Raw genomic sequence first — 14,038 nt, 5'->3', positions numbered from 1 at the left:
TAAATCAATGAGCAGTAGGTTTATATTTGTTTTTAAAGGACTTAGCAAGAGCCCAAAGAATAGCAGCTAATGTCTAACAGTGGGGGAAAGGGGGCAGGCAGATTTCAAATAATATGTCATTTGTGTGTAAAAATGTTCTTGAATGGTCCTGGACTATGGGGTCATTAATCAGTCAGATATTTGGCTAGCCTTAAAGTAGCAGAATCTACAACTCTCAAGAAATCTTAACAGATTTTAGACAAGATGCATAACCTACGAGATCTAGGAGTTCAGGTTCTAAGATTCTTCACAAAATTGTTACACAGGGCAGAATTCTTTAACAGTTCTTCAGTCCGTTTTTCTGGTATAGTACATAATGTAGGGTGTTTCACAATGTTTTCCAAATTTGAATAATGCATGCTAAAAACAAAATATAATGATGGTGGTGTTGTGTATTAGTAGTGTGAAGTATCAAGTTTCACTACATATGCAAGTCAGTAGTAATCACATCATACTGTTTGAAGCAACATCGCGCATTTGCAATGTACTGCCATTTCCACTACAGCGAATCTATTGTGTGTGGGCAACGTGTCTTTCATAAGCATTTCAAGGGTGAGCTGCATTAGTCAAATCCTGTTTGTGGAACATGTTGAAGTGGGTAAGAAACTTCTGTGCAGCTACCAGTGCATTGAACCAAAGTCAACTGGCTCTCAGAAAACCATCCAAACTCCATGCCAGACTTTTACCTAGAGGGGTATTTAAAGGCCAGAGTGTACTCCAAGAAAAGCCTGCAATGAATAAAAGTTCGAATCCATGATGAAATTTCCAGAATTCATCTAGCAGTTAAAAAAGATGCGTTCAAAAACTTGGTAAAATGTCTCAAGTATTGTGTAGCCATGAATGGTTGTCATTTGTCCAATGTAGTATTTCATAGGTAAACTTGTAGTGTTATTCAAATCTGAAATCATCAAAACATTGTGAAACACACTGTAAAATCATTATTTAGATACTTGTCCTCCAACAACAATGACACTCTGCTGCTTTGCAGTGTAAAGTGGCATTTTCCTTGCCAAACAGCAGCCCCTCCTCTCTCTGCTCTGCTCTGCTCTACTGATCTCTGAATTCGGAGGCTTGGCTGCAAAATGAGCTGTGACTCTTGTCATCAAAAAAGCATTAGTGACCAGAATGTGCAACAACAAACTGCCAGGATAGCATTCAAAATTCTACTGTTGTACAGAAACAGCCTCTCAATTCTGACTGATTACACAGGCATTATCTGAACTGTCTGCATTCCAACAGGTTTCATTAGCATCAAACACATTAACACAAAATCTAGCAGCACATCAAGATGATGTATGTTAACCTATCACGGGTTGATAAGACCTTCACAGGAAAAACTATGACAGTCAGTTGGTTTTGATGTAGGCAAGGGAGGTAATTACTAAAAGCTCAGGTTTTTTATTCTAATTTGGTGTGCCAAGAAAATAGAGAATACTTTATATAAGGATGCAATAACAAGAAACTTTGTTCCCATGTTAAAAATCATTCTATAAGTTGTAAAAGCAGTAGTGATAGAACATACTAATAAGATTAAATTTAACTAGAATTTTCTATTAATATAAGGCAAGATATAAAAACTCACAAAAAATTGCTTAAAACAACATCTGCTATTCCCAGCTGTCCATCAGCTTCTGTTAGCCTCCATTTTGCATGTTTGAAGCAAATTTCATTTGCTCGCACAACTCTCACAGGCTTATCCCCTCGCATTATGGCCAGTTTCTGATTTGCTGATAACTGAGTTTCTTTGTAACATGACAGCATCATATGTAATTCCTCACTTTGTGAATTTAGCTGTTCTTTGCATTCATAAACCTAAAGAGATAGGGTAACAGATTGAGAAAATGGTAAATATTGATTTACAAGAAACTTAGCAAAATGCAGAGTCATTGCATATCCCTGTAATTACCTGTCTCTCAAGCTCCTCCATTTCCTGCTGATATAGTTCATTATTGGCAGGATCTTCCATTTCTGCTATATTCCGCTGCAGAATGTAAGTTTCTTTCTCCAGTCGACGTAGTTTTGAGACTAAGGATCTAAATGTGAAATTCAATGCATATCATCAGCAATTAATCTATGGTGCTTTGTATGTACCTCAATAAATATTTTTCAATGACTTAAAGCTAATCACGACATCTACAATAAATGAAACAACCAACCAACACACACACACACACACACACACACACACACACACACACACACACACACACACACACACACACAATTTGCATTTGAAAATATCTGTTTCAGTTTCCCACAGGGTATGTTACATTTAACAACATAATTCCAATCAAGAAAGACTGAACAGTGGTTTGCATGCCTTTTCTTTCAAATGAAGGTACAATATTCTATGTTCATTTATGGAGACAAACTTTAGTAGCTACTTTTTGTAAAAAAGAAAGCAATGCTAGTCTGCTTAAAAGATTATACTTTTTATAATCTTTTTTTATAAAATATACAGAACACTAGCAAATCAAAATATTAATCTGAAGAGAGAGAGAGAGGCAAACTTTTGAGTATCATTCTGAAACAAGTGTAGAAGACAATATTTTCAAAATCTGTGGTAGTTGAAATTTATCATTGGTTCCACCTGAGAAAGCAATGAATGCTGTCTTTTCCTTAGTCTTGGATTTTCAGTCAATCTGCAACAAAAACAACATGGTGTATGCTGATTACAGTATCATCCCCCCCCCACACACCCACACCCACACACTGGTAGTGTGCCAGTATACTGATAGACATGGTTGAGAGTACCTCAGAAACCATAAGCTATGAAAGAATGTTTCATTAGTATCAATGTTACATATTAAATGTGTGTGCTCACAGATGCAAAGCTGTACCTAGCCACCTGCTACTGGTAACAGAATGATTCCATCACTACTACATTTCAAAACACAGAAATATCTAAGATTTGAGATACAAATTTATATTAATGTTTCTATAAACTAGCTGTACATCAAAACTTAACATATCCCACTGGGGTGCACCGTACACGATAACATGCAGTACAGATCCTCCCAACCAAAATATGATAACTATAGATGTGGCACTCTCTCTTCTTTATAAGTTTATAATGTTTATCACTAAAGAATCATTTCTTCGCTCTAAAAAAGTACCACAAAATATATCAGACATTATCCAAATTGTAAAATTTATATCTAGGTTTATACCTGACTTGGTTTTGTAACTGTTGTATGGGCTTTCTCTGGTCCTCAACACTGTGCAGCTGCAACTGAAATCTCATTCTCTGCAGGCGTTCATATGCCTCTTTTCTTTGAGGCTCAACATAAAGCAGTAAATTGTTTACAATGTCCAGGATCATGGCATACTGTTTAAGGAGCAGGAAGTCCATTAATAACCAAATTTAATGCAGAAGACACAAATGAGTCCATAGCAATATTCCCACCTGCAATGAATTAGTGCAAACATCAAGGTCATAATGCATTAACGTAAATGCATCTATAGCACGTTCTCGCTTTTCCCACGGGCCTCCATCTTCATTAGGTGGTGGCGGAACTTCGTCAAGTGTGCTTGGATCAATACTGCTGTCACCATAAGCTGCATAGAAGAATTCACATTTGCAGCGAGACACAATGCGTTGCAACTGCAAAGAGTAGAATGACAAATCATGGTAATATAACTGAATCCTTAAACTTAGCAATATTATGAACAAGAAGACCACAAAGTAAAGTTACCTGTATTGGTGGATTTTCTCCCACATTGCTGGCTCCAACAGTTTCACTGACAACACCACCAACAGACTGCCCGCTGCCCACTAGGTGTGGCAGGTCAGGTACATCAGATATCACTGTTGAATCCTTTTCTTGAATATTGTCCACAGTAAGCCACATTATATTTTCTGTTTAGACAAAGATACAACATCTAAACATTTGTATTTAGTTGAGGATGCAAGATTCGCTAATATATGCAGCCAAAATCTACACATCCATTTACTGATTTTCATCACTATTTCATTTTGTTTTATAATTAAAGCAATTAATATGTAGCTAGTGTTACACTGTATATATTTTGGTAGCTTTGAAGTACCTCTGGCCAATGTCCAGAACATCTGTGACAGCATAGTATGACTTACAAAATATTGTGATACTGAAATGTGTAATGGCACACACATGAGATATGCTACAGTAGTATGCAGCACCTGTTAAGTAAATACGTCTTCTACCATATACTGTTGTTGAAAGAAATTATATTACATAAATGACTTTTCTAGCTGTCCAGATTTTCGTGATTTGGCATACTTGACTCTCTGCAACACTTGGTACCAAAGGAACAATGAATTTTCTATTCTTTACAGTGAAATTGAAGCTGAAAGAGTACCGCATCAGTCAACAAAAAAAAAAAAAAAAAAAAAAAAAAAAAAAAAAAAAAGTAAGTGTAAATTCAGCTTAACAGCAAACTTGGAAGATTCCCGAGGCTATTCGCATACAATATTATTATCTACAGGGAAGTTACAATGCCACAAAACTGTAGCAAAACACAGAAAAACATGCACAGAATGAACAGTTAGTGCAGTGACTGTCAGCTGATAATCACACTCAAAAACAAATTTCCACTTTCATATGCTGCTTTTAAGTGAACAATGATCTCTTTCTTGATGAAAAGATGAAGGAAAGGACCGTATGGTAAGTCTCTCATGACCCACAGTTATGGGTGACTTTCCCTAAATCTACCTCTTTTCCTAGATCTCTCCAGTCCTTTTGCTTCACGTTTCTTCCTTCCCCTTCAACTCTTCTGGCTGACGAAGAAGCCACTGGCTCTGAAAGCTTGCCAGTTACAACTGTCCTTTATGTGTGTATTCTGCTGTCATTTGGTGAGTAGATTTTTTTTATCTACATAATTAAATAATTTTGTCTTTAACTGATTGTTTGGCTTGTGTCTGTATATGTGTGGATGGATATGTGTGTGTGTACGAGTGTATACCTGTCCTTTTTTCCCCCTAAGGTAAGTCTTTCCGCTCCTGGGACTGGAATGACTCCTTACCCTCTCCCTTAAAACCCACATCCTTTCGTCTTTCCCTCTCCTTCCCTCTTTCCTGATGAGGCAACAGTTTGTTGCGAAAGCTTGAATTTTGTGTGTATGTTTGTGTGTCTATCGACCTGCCAGCGCTTTCGTTTGATCAGTTACATCATCTTTGTTTTTAGATATATTTTTCCCACGTGGAATGTTTCCCTCTATTATATTGTTATATAAAGTATTTTCTATGATATAAAGAGGATGATGATGATGATGACACATTCTTTAAAATGATGCATAGTGGACTTGCAAACAAAATTGAGTGAAGCAAAAAACTGATGTTTTTTGCTTACATTATCTAACCAGTTGTAGCCATTCACAAATAACCCATTATGTGTTAAGTGTATTTTTATATAAATAACAAATATGAGAAATATAGATCAATGTTTCTGCAATGTAACCAACACCAATAAATTCAATGAAGTAGGTAGATACTGACATGAACAGCTGAAGGATACATGTGTAGCACCTGTGATGGAATAGGAACTAAAGTGTCACATATACTAAATTTAACCATAAAATCATCAGCCTTCTGAAATGAGCCTCTTCCATCACTTGCATGCAAAAAATTGTATTTTTCTGAGAAATATTAAAGGATTACTAATATTGGTGTCAGTTGTCAGTTCATTAATTGTTATTTTTGCAACACTTTTTAACAGAAATATGAAAACCATTATAAACCAAAAGCACTAATTTTTAATGGATAGGTAGCTATGAGGTACAATGAAAAGTTCCTGGAATACACCAATAAATGAATTTATACTTTACCTGGATCTTATTTACCACCACCACCACCACCACCTCAATCACCACATTCAAAATAGTTTCCTTGGGAGTACATACACCATTTCTAATAGTTTTTCAATGAACTAAAAGCTCCCTGGAATACATTTTTTGTGAGAGAGTTTAGTACCACTTGTGACTCTGCTTTAATCTCCTCAACCTCATCAAATCTTCGGCCTTTTAACTTGAGTTTCATTCTGGAGGAATAAAAACAAGTCGTGCTCAGTGCCATGTTGGGTGAATATGGGGATGAGGAACAAATGTAATTTCGTTTTGCACCAGAAACTCAAGGATGATCAATGGAGTGTGTAACCTCACATTGTCATGATTAATTACTAATCAGCCATGTGCCACTTTTTTGGACATTTTCTTCTTATGTTCTCCTTCAACTGCCTCTGGACATAACAGTAGAACATTGCATTGGCAGACTAACAAGGACGGACAAACAGCTTATGGAAATTCTCTCAACGTCAAAGAAAAAGATGAGCACAGATTTCACATTACTCTTCACTTGTGGGGCTTTCTCAAGAAATGTTAACAATGGACTCTTCCCCTTTGACAACTGCTGCTTGGTTTCAAGAGTGCATCCATAACCTCTGCTTTCATCATCAATAATAACCGTATAAAGAGAGCCTGGTTCACTTATAAGCCTTTTTTAAAATTCTCTGCAGAATTGCGCGCAATGCTGTTTCAGCTTTCACTGAAAATTTACGGCACAAACTTTGTGGCAATTTGTCGCAAGTGCAGTTCATTCAACAAAATCATGTCCCATAAGACATCCCTAAGATATTGCATTTGTTTTGAGTGGTCTGCATATGATCTTCCAACACTGTATTCTGAACAGCAGCGTTTCCTAGAGCACTGGTTGACAACCATCCAAAATCTGGATCATTGTCAAATGATGTTCTGCCACCTTCAAAACATTTAAAACAAGTCCAGGTTGGAATACCAAGGATTATGGAAATGATAGATCAGTACTTACTGTAAAGACATGTTTAGTTGCAGACAGGCACAATGAAAAGGCTATTACACACTAAGCTTTTGGCCAAGCATTCCCCAGAAAAGAAAGAAAATCCACACATTCACACAAGAAGGCACACCTCATGGACATTATGTCCAGTCACAAGGCTAAAATGGCGAGAGATAGTGCTCATGTGTGCATCATGAGGTGTGCTTGTTTGTGTAAATTTATGTGTGTTATACTTTCTTTTCTGAAGGAGGATTCTGCCAAAAGCTTAGTGTGTAACAGTCTTTTCACTGTGGCTGTCTGCAACTCAGCAGTTCATCTTTACAGTGAGTAGCAATCTATCCTTTCCATAATTGTTGATAAACCATTCATAAATTTGACTGTGATCTAAGGCATGCTCCCCAAGTCTTACTTTAAGATGATGAGTGTTTCTGCATTTTTGAGCCTGAAACCAAAGTTTGAGCACACAAATTGCTCCCCGATGCTTGCCACCATCAGTTTCACAAGACATACAACACAAAATAATGGGAAATATGCATAGAAACTAAATGTGATGCACAAAAGCTGCTCGAGGCATTAACTCACAAAGGACATATGAGGTATCGCCTACCAGAGCTACACTGTACAAGCTACATATACATAATGGGAACTTTTGGGTAACATCTTGTATAAAGTGAGGACATTTGCTGCTAAGTTATTGGACTCTCATTCTTCTTCAGAATGATGAAGACACTCACTCTCTCTCTCTCTCTCTCTCTCTCTCTCTCTTTTTCTGGTCAATGTTGCACCACTAGCAACCTCTTGTGTCATTGGGAGAAATAATGTTGTATGGGTGGTAGGGAGACTCATGTTCTATGCTGCCATCCTTTCCACATCAAATGCTCCCTTCCTAACAGTCTATGCACCTTTCGTATGCTGCTCCATCAGCAGTTATTCACTATCTATACGAACAACTTCTTCCAGGATTTTCTCCCCTCCAACTACCCCACAAATTTATTCACAAACAATTCACCGTTGCAATCTCCTCCTCTTACCCTTTGACAAATAAAGCTCCCACTTCCAAAACTCTTGGAAGTACTCCTTTATCACTGTAATGTTATGTGTGGGTACTTGAGTCAATTGGCTGCTCAGTACTGATATGGGGTAAGATGAATCTTTAGTATGGCTGAATGCTACTGGGCCCAGGGCACTGGGTATGCTGCTGCAGATCTGCTTAGGCAAACAGTATAGGTGAAGTTACAAAGATGAGCAGTGTCTCTGGAAATTCCCAAAGCTGGGAATTTGGATGGGAATGCAACAAAAGTTAATAATTTACAGTGACTAAATTATGAAGAGGGTAGTTGCTAGTCACCATATACAGAAGATGCTGAGTCACAGATAGAGGGGGGCGGGGGGGGGGGGGGAGGAGGAGGGGGAGGGGGGGGCTGTCAGAAAATACTTTTGGCCAACTAGGCCTTTTCTGAGATTGTGTCGCATGCATGCACGTGCTGTCTGAAAGCACAATAGCCATCATCCCTGAAAGCCACTCATCTATGTCTATTTCATCCACTGACTTAGGACATCTTTTATATCTTTTATTATGCAAATGTTGGTCTGAACATCATATTCTCTACAGTTATACAGAAAATGAATACAGATGAATACCTCATATTCTGTCTTGCTTGAGCATTTATCTAATGAACAGTTCCCTATTTTGCCAGAAAACTTAGTTAAATGTTGATTGCAAGTGTTGTTAAAAAACTGTGCTAATTTAAAAGTAATCAATCACATGCTTCTGTCAAAAAGACATAAATATTTGTTTAAACAAAGGACAATTTGTTTTCGTTCCCAGACCAGTATTCCTCACCCTACCCCTGCAGCTGTTCCCAAGGTAAAACCTTGTCCATGCCCCATGCATTACCACTTACTCCAGTCCTATGACTAATGAGTTCAACTACATCAAAGGAAGAGTAACATGTGAAACCAGGCTTGCTATTTACCAAAACAAATGTGAGTATAGAACACCACTAAACTAAACAAATGCATGAATGAACACACGTCTGTCTACCTTGGGACACCCAGTACCCAACCTAGACCAAGATTCTGAGTTCATGGGCGTAACAGGCTCAGCATCTCCGCTATATGGTGAGTAGCAACTCTCCTTCTCTTGTATTGTTAGATTCCATCTTGGATTTTCCATTGTTTTCTTTTATGGTTAGATATATAAATTTAAATTTTTTGCCATGTTATGTACCTGAAGATGAAACTGATCACAAAAAATTGAAATAAAGATAAAAACAATGATTGGAGATAAAGTAGTAATAAAATAGGAAAAATAGTTGTTTTCAGCATTATAAGAGCTTTTCTTGTGGTGCATCAGCATTTTCTCACCAACAAGCAGAATGCTTTGACAATTTAAAATTTTTCTGGACATTATCTTCCTTTAATAAGAAAATCTTCAAGAACACTGGTTTTGAATCTGCAGCGTACAAGTTTCGATTAGCACATTGCAGGGCACCTTGGTGGACCTGTGACCATACTTGACAATGCTAGACACAGAACTGGCAACGTAGTTGATGTAGATGTAGAAACGAAAATAACTATTTCTTTTTTCCAGAAGGACCCTGGGTGTGACCATAACACATTGACTAGTTTTATTTTCTGAGACTATGGTGTGGAAACTATGAAAAGTACTACATGGCAGGCAGCCACGAGCTAAACAAATGACAACTCTGAGTGTTCCAGTATGTGGAGTGGTGTGAGGGAGAAAAGCTCTGCCTCCCTCTCACACAGCAGCCTGCCTGCATCCATGTCATGAGTTTCTGTGCAAGCAAAAGTGACATATGGTCAATGGCTTTATCAGTCCCTTCTGGTGTTGTGAGGGTCATACTCGAACCCTGTAATGGGAGCAAAATTAGTCTCTTCACTCATTGCAAAATAAGAAAATGTAACAACGAGCTATGCACAGCTCAAAGTAAAACAAAGCAAAGCAAAGCAAAGCAAAGCAAAGCAGACTGCACAAAGCATTTGGTAATGGCTACTACTTAATTTCTTGCTGATGTTGGCAGCATTGTTAACGAGGTACTTCTGGCACAACCTCTAACCGCAGTTCAAAAAATCTCCCACCTAAAACTGTCACATTATGATGTCTGCAATTTCACATGATTTAAATTTTAGCAAGGAGACAAACATAAACTTTTCTTTGTTCTAAGATGATAGACCACATGGCTGATTTCTACATTGCCACAAACAGCATGTTTCCTACAGAGAACATTCAGCCACCCATTATTTGACATTTCACTTTTTATTTTACAAACACATTCTTACACACATTATCTTTCGAAACTCAACTTCACCAGATGTTGTGATATAATAGTAACTGAAAACTGGTTACTATATCAATGCCTCCATACAAAAAATAAAACTATTTCAAACTACCTGCAATTAAAATAATACATTTTGATATGCATTTTCGCATTCTGAGACAGAATTTCCATCTGCATTTGCATTTATCACAAATATGATTTTTAAGGTCCCTGATAATGTGTAAAATTATGTAACTGGATAGATAAAAAAAAATCTACTAACCACCTGGCGGCACAACACACTCATAAAAGACTGTTGTAATTAGTAAGCTTTTGGAGCCAGTGGCTCCTCCTTCAGGCAAAAGGGTTGTAGGGAAAGAAAGAAGGATGAAGGAAAATGACTGAAGAGGTCTGGGAAACGGGATAGATTTTGGGAAAAGTTAAAAAGTAGATTTCCTGGGCCATCACATCCAATTCTAGTACTGCTGATCCCTCCACAAAACTGCCCCAGATCACACCATTGGTGACTCAGTATTATCCTGGTCTGGAATGTGATAATCAGCTACTTCGACAGGGCCATAACTTTCTAAAATCTAGCTCTGAAATGAGATCCATTCTGTCTGAAATTTTGCTCACCACATCTACAATAACTTTCTGTCACCCTCCAAATCTCCGCAACAATCCTGTCAGACTCTATGCCTCTTCTGTACCCATCTCCCTACACTATGGCTCCTACCCCTGTGACTGTCCCCACTGCAAGACTTGCCCTGTGCACCATCCTTCCACTGCCTATAATAGCCCTGTAACTGGCAAAATGTATACTATCAAAGGAAGAACCACCGGTGAAACGACACATGTCTTAAGCCAGCTATCATGTAAACACTGTTCAGCCTTCTACATGCTCTACAACATGACATTTGTGACCTCGGTGCCTGTTTCACCACATGCGCCATCTGGATTCTTCCCCCAGACACCAGTTTCCCACAACTCAGCAGGTGGGAACTAGCAATACAAAATGTCCTTGGTTCTTGCCACCCATCTGGCCTTAATTTACGTTAAGTTCTTCCGTCTTAGCAGTTCTTCACTGTGACTACTCTTTGCTTCACACCATCTTTCATTGTATTTCCCATCTATTTTTCACCGGCCCCCCTACCACCTCTGTTACATACAATGCACTTAGCTTTTCACTCTTATTAACCCACGCACGATGTTTTAGTAGTAATCTCTGTCTTGTGTATTATCCTGTCTTTAACCTTTAAGCTCTCAGGTTTTCAAATCTCATCCAATGCAGTCCCCAACAATCAGTCTGTCCTTCTCATCACGTACAGTAAGTCTCCCTTGACCCGCAGTTCTGGGTGACGTTTCCAAAAGCAATACCTTTTCCTAGACCTCTCCAGTGCTTTTCCTTCACCCTTTTACCTTCCCCTTCAAGCCTTTTGCCTGAAGGAGGAGCCACTGGTTCTGAAAGCTTGTCAATTACAACAGTCTTTTATGTGTGTGTTCTGCCGCCATGTGGACATCATTCCTTCTTATTTAACCCTCTTGTTAGTCTTTGCTGTCATCTGTCTTATTCAAACTGTCTCTGTTTCCCAACTTATGTGGCAATCCGTTCGTTTATTTAACTGTATCACCAAGAGTAATCAACACTCTGCCCCTACATTTTTTTCTAATACTGATTTCCGTGTCCATTGATGGGTCCATTTTAATTTGCATATAACAATTCCATTGTTATTTACGAATTTGCATACAACAATTTACGGTTCATTAGACTGCATGGCCTTCTCCCAATCATCTTTCGCCAATTTATTTGCAAATTTGACAGGCTCTTTTCTTTTCCACTATTCACTTATCTTGGTTATACGTAATTCTTTCACATTTTTGTGCGTTTGTTTTTCAGCAAACCGCTGTGATCGACTTTTATTGCCGTCTCTTTAATTGCCAAGGTAAGTAGTTTACATTTTCTCCCATGACTTTCACTTTTTGTTTACTCAGTTTCTAAAATTTCTTCTATTTTCACAACTTTCCTGATCAATTCTTTCCTTTTACCATTTTTTGTATCATATAGATTACCCACTCATTACCTCTTATTAATGATTTCTGTATGAATTTTGCTAATTTTTCCCACTTCTTTTCTTGCTTTGCTTCCATTTTTCTATCTTTTCTACCCTATGCTTATTTATTTTTTTGCCACTCTCATGATTTCTAACTCTCCAGACAGTCCTCTCTTGCTATGATGAATCCCATCTCATATTACATCTGTTCTTTTCGAAAGCATGCCTTTGCCACTATCAAAACTAAGATCTTGCATTCTGTTTCTTGAAACCTGCTTGTCCCTTGAAGTTACTCCGAAAGGCCTGAAATTGAAAGTCCCTGTTTCTGGATTCCATCCCACCCTACACCAGGCTCTTTAACAATTTGGAGCACAGCAATCTCTTGCTCTTACCCAGCTAACTGAAATGTTGCTTTCTGAATAATTAATAGAATATGTTCCAATCGTTTAATTAAAGCTAAAATACATTAAGAATAAATTTTCTCTGTGTAAATAAATCTGTAAAGTAAGTTGAAAAGATCATGAATGTATTTTTTTGCTGTCCTGATAAAGAATGTTCCAGAGAAATGTTTAGATATCGAAACAGTAAAGCAAGTTGAAGGCTGTCGCGCTCTCTCTCTCTCTCTCTCTCTCTCTCTCTCTCTCTCTCTCTCTCTCTCTCCCCCCCCCCTCCCCCCCTTTGTTTGTTTATGATAGCTGTTTCATAAAATGAAAGTGTCACTGTCGTATTTGTAACTTTTGGCTGAATAATTACGCTAATTTAATTACAGTACCCGTGTTTGGATTAAGAACCTACTTTCCTATTGCATTAATGCCAATTTCAATTTATTATGTTACATTTTAGAACTTTCTCAGGCTGCAGTGAAGGAGAGTTTCTGACGAATTGTTTGGTGGCCACAGCCAAATGCCACTAGTTTTTACTTTATCAAACATTTATTTCTGCGTCCCTGAGATCTCTTTTAGCGATCTTTTCTATCAGTACCCAGGCAAGAAAATTACATGAACTGCCGGATTTTGAGATCAGTCACTGGCCTCTAAACAATGCCATCTGTCAACGATGGTCTGATGGGAATCTGACGCTGGTTGGTGGAATGTAATTTCATTACCAACAAGTATGGATTTTTCTATGCACCATTCTATCATTTCAGAAGCTTTGCCACCAGCAAAAGTAATAAATATTATATTACATTCTTTTTTTTAAATACCAGTAATATGATATAATCTGTGACTATATGCCTCATCAGCAAATTTCCACTTTACCAGACTTCCCTCCTCCTACAAAATCCTGCAGTTATCTGCCCCTCAAGTTTTGTTTAATGGTATCTTCCACCAAGCCAACTTCAAACTGAAACAACATGCCAGACTTCACCTCAAAAAGCTATCCCAACTTCTCCTAAACTACCTGAGCAGTGGTATTTCCCTTCCTGTTCCTCTGCAGCTCCCTAAACAGCCACACCATCAACCACTACTTCTCTCCCACAAACCAAGCTTGGCCAACCCCCTTAACGTCCCACAGACTTCACTGTTGCCTCCCAGATCAAGAATAACCCATAATCCCAAGAACCAATCATGACAGTACAGTATCCGTAGCCTCTCATCTAAAGCACTCTCCCCTCCTGAATTATCTGTATTATCTTATGACCTCACTTTCAGCCCTCAACCAGTTTTCCTTCACACGTAATATCCATTGGAAATATCACTTTGCAACCCCATCCCAAAACGTTTCCAACAGCAAACCTGACATTGAACCCTGCCTTGAACAATTCAGACCACGATCTCAACTTGATCCACCACCACTACCTTAAAATCCCCCTTACAGGCCTTCAAAGAATTCCTCACATCCAGCATTGCTTCACAACCCTTCCTCAGGTCCCTGCAACA

General features: G+C 38.2%; 1 protein-coding gene across 1 annotated transcript in view; it reads right to left on the bottom strand.

Annotated features, from left to right (window-relative positions):
* Positions 1-14,038, bottom strand: part of LOC124786712 (protein KIAA0100) — a 329,777-nt gene that overhangs the window by 32,692 nt on the left and 283,047 nt on the right. The window contains exons 29-33 of the mRNA XM_047254285.1: positions 3,735-3,898; positions 3,446-3,643; positions 3,210-3,367; positions 1,946-2,072; positions 1,622-1,851 (exon numbers count right to left, since the gene is read on the bottom strand). Coding sequence (XP_047110241.1) covers positions 1,622-1,851; positions 1,946-2,072; positions 3,210-3,367; positions 3,446-3,643; positions 3,735-3,898 — 877 coding nt within the window. The remainder of the gene's footprint in view (positions 1-1,621; positions 1,852-1,945; positions 2,073-3,209; positions 3,368-3,445; positions 3,644-3,734; positions 3,899-14,038) is intronic.

The sequence above is a fragment of the Schistocerca piceifrons genome, chromosome 1, assembly GCF_021461385.2.
Source record: "Schistocerca piceifrons isolate TAMUIC-IGC-003096 chromosome 1, iqSchPice1.1, whole genome shotgun sequence".
NCBI classification, from domain to species: domain Eukaryota; kingdom Metazoa; phylum Arthropoda; class Insecta; order Orthoptera; family Acrididae; genus Schistocerca; species Schistocerca piceifrons.
The sequence above is the reverse complement of the archived record's forward strand: the minus strand, read 5'-3'. Positions and strand labels throughout refer to the sequence as shown.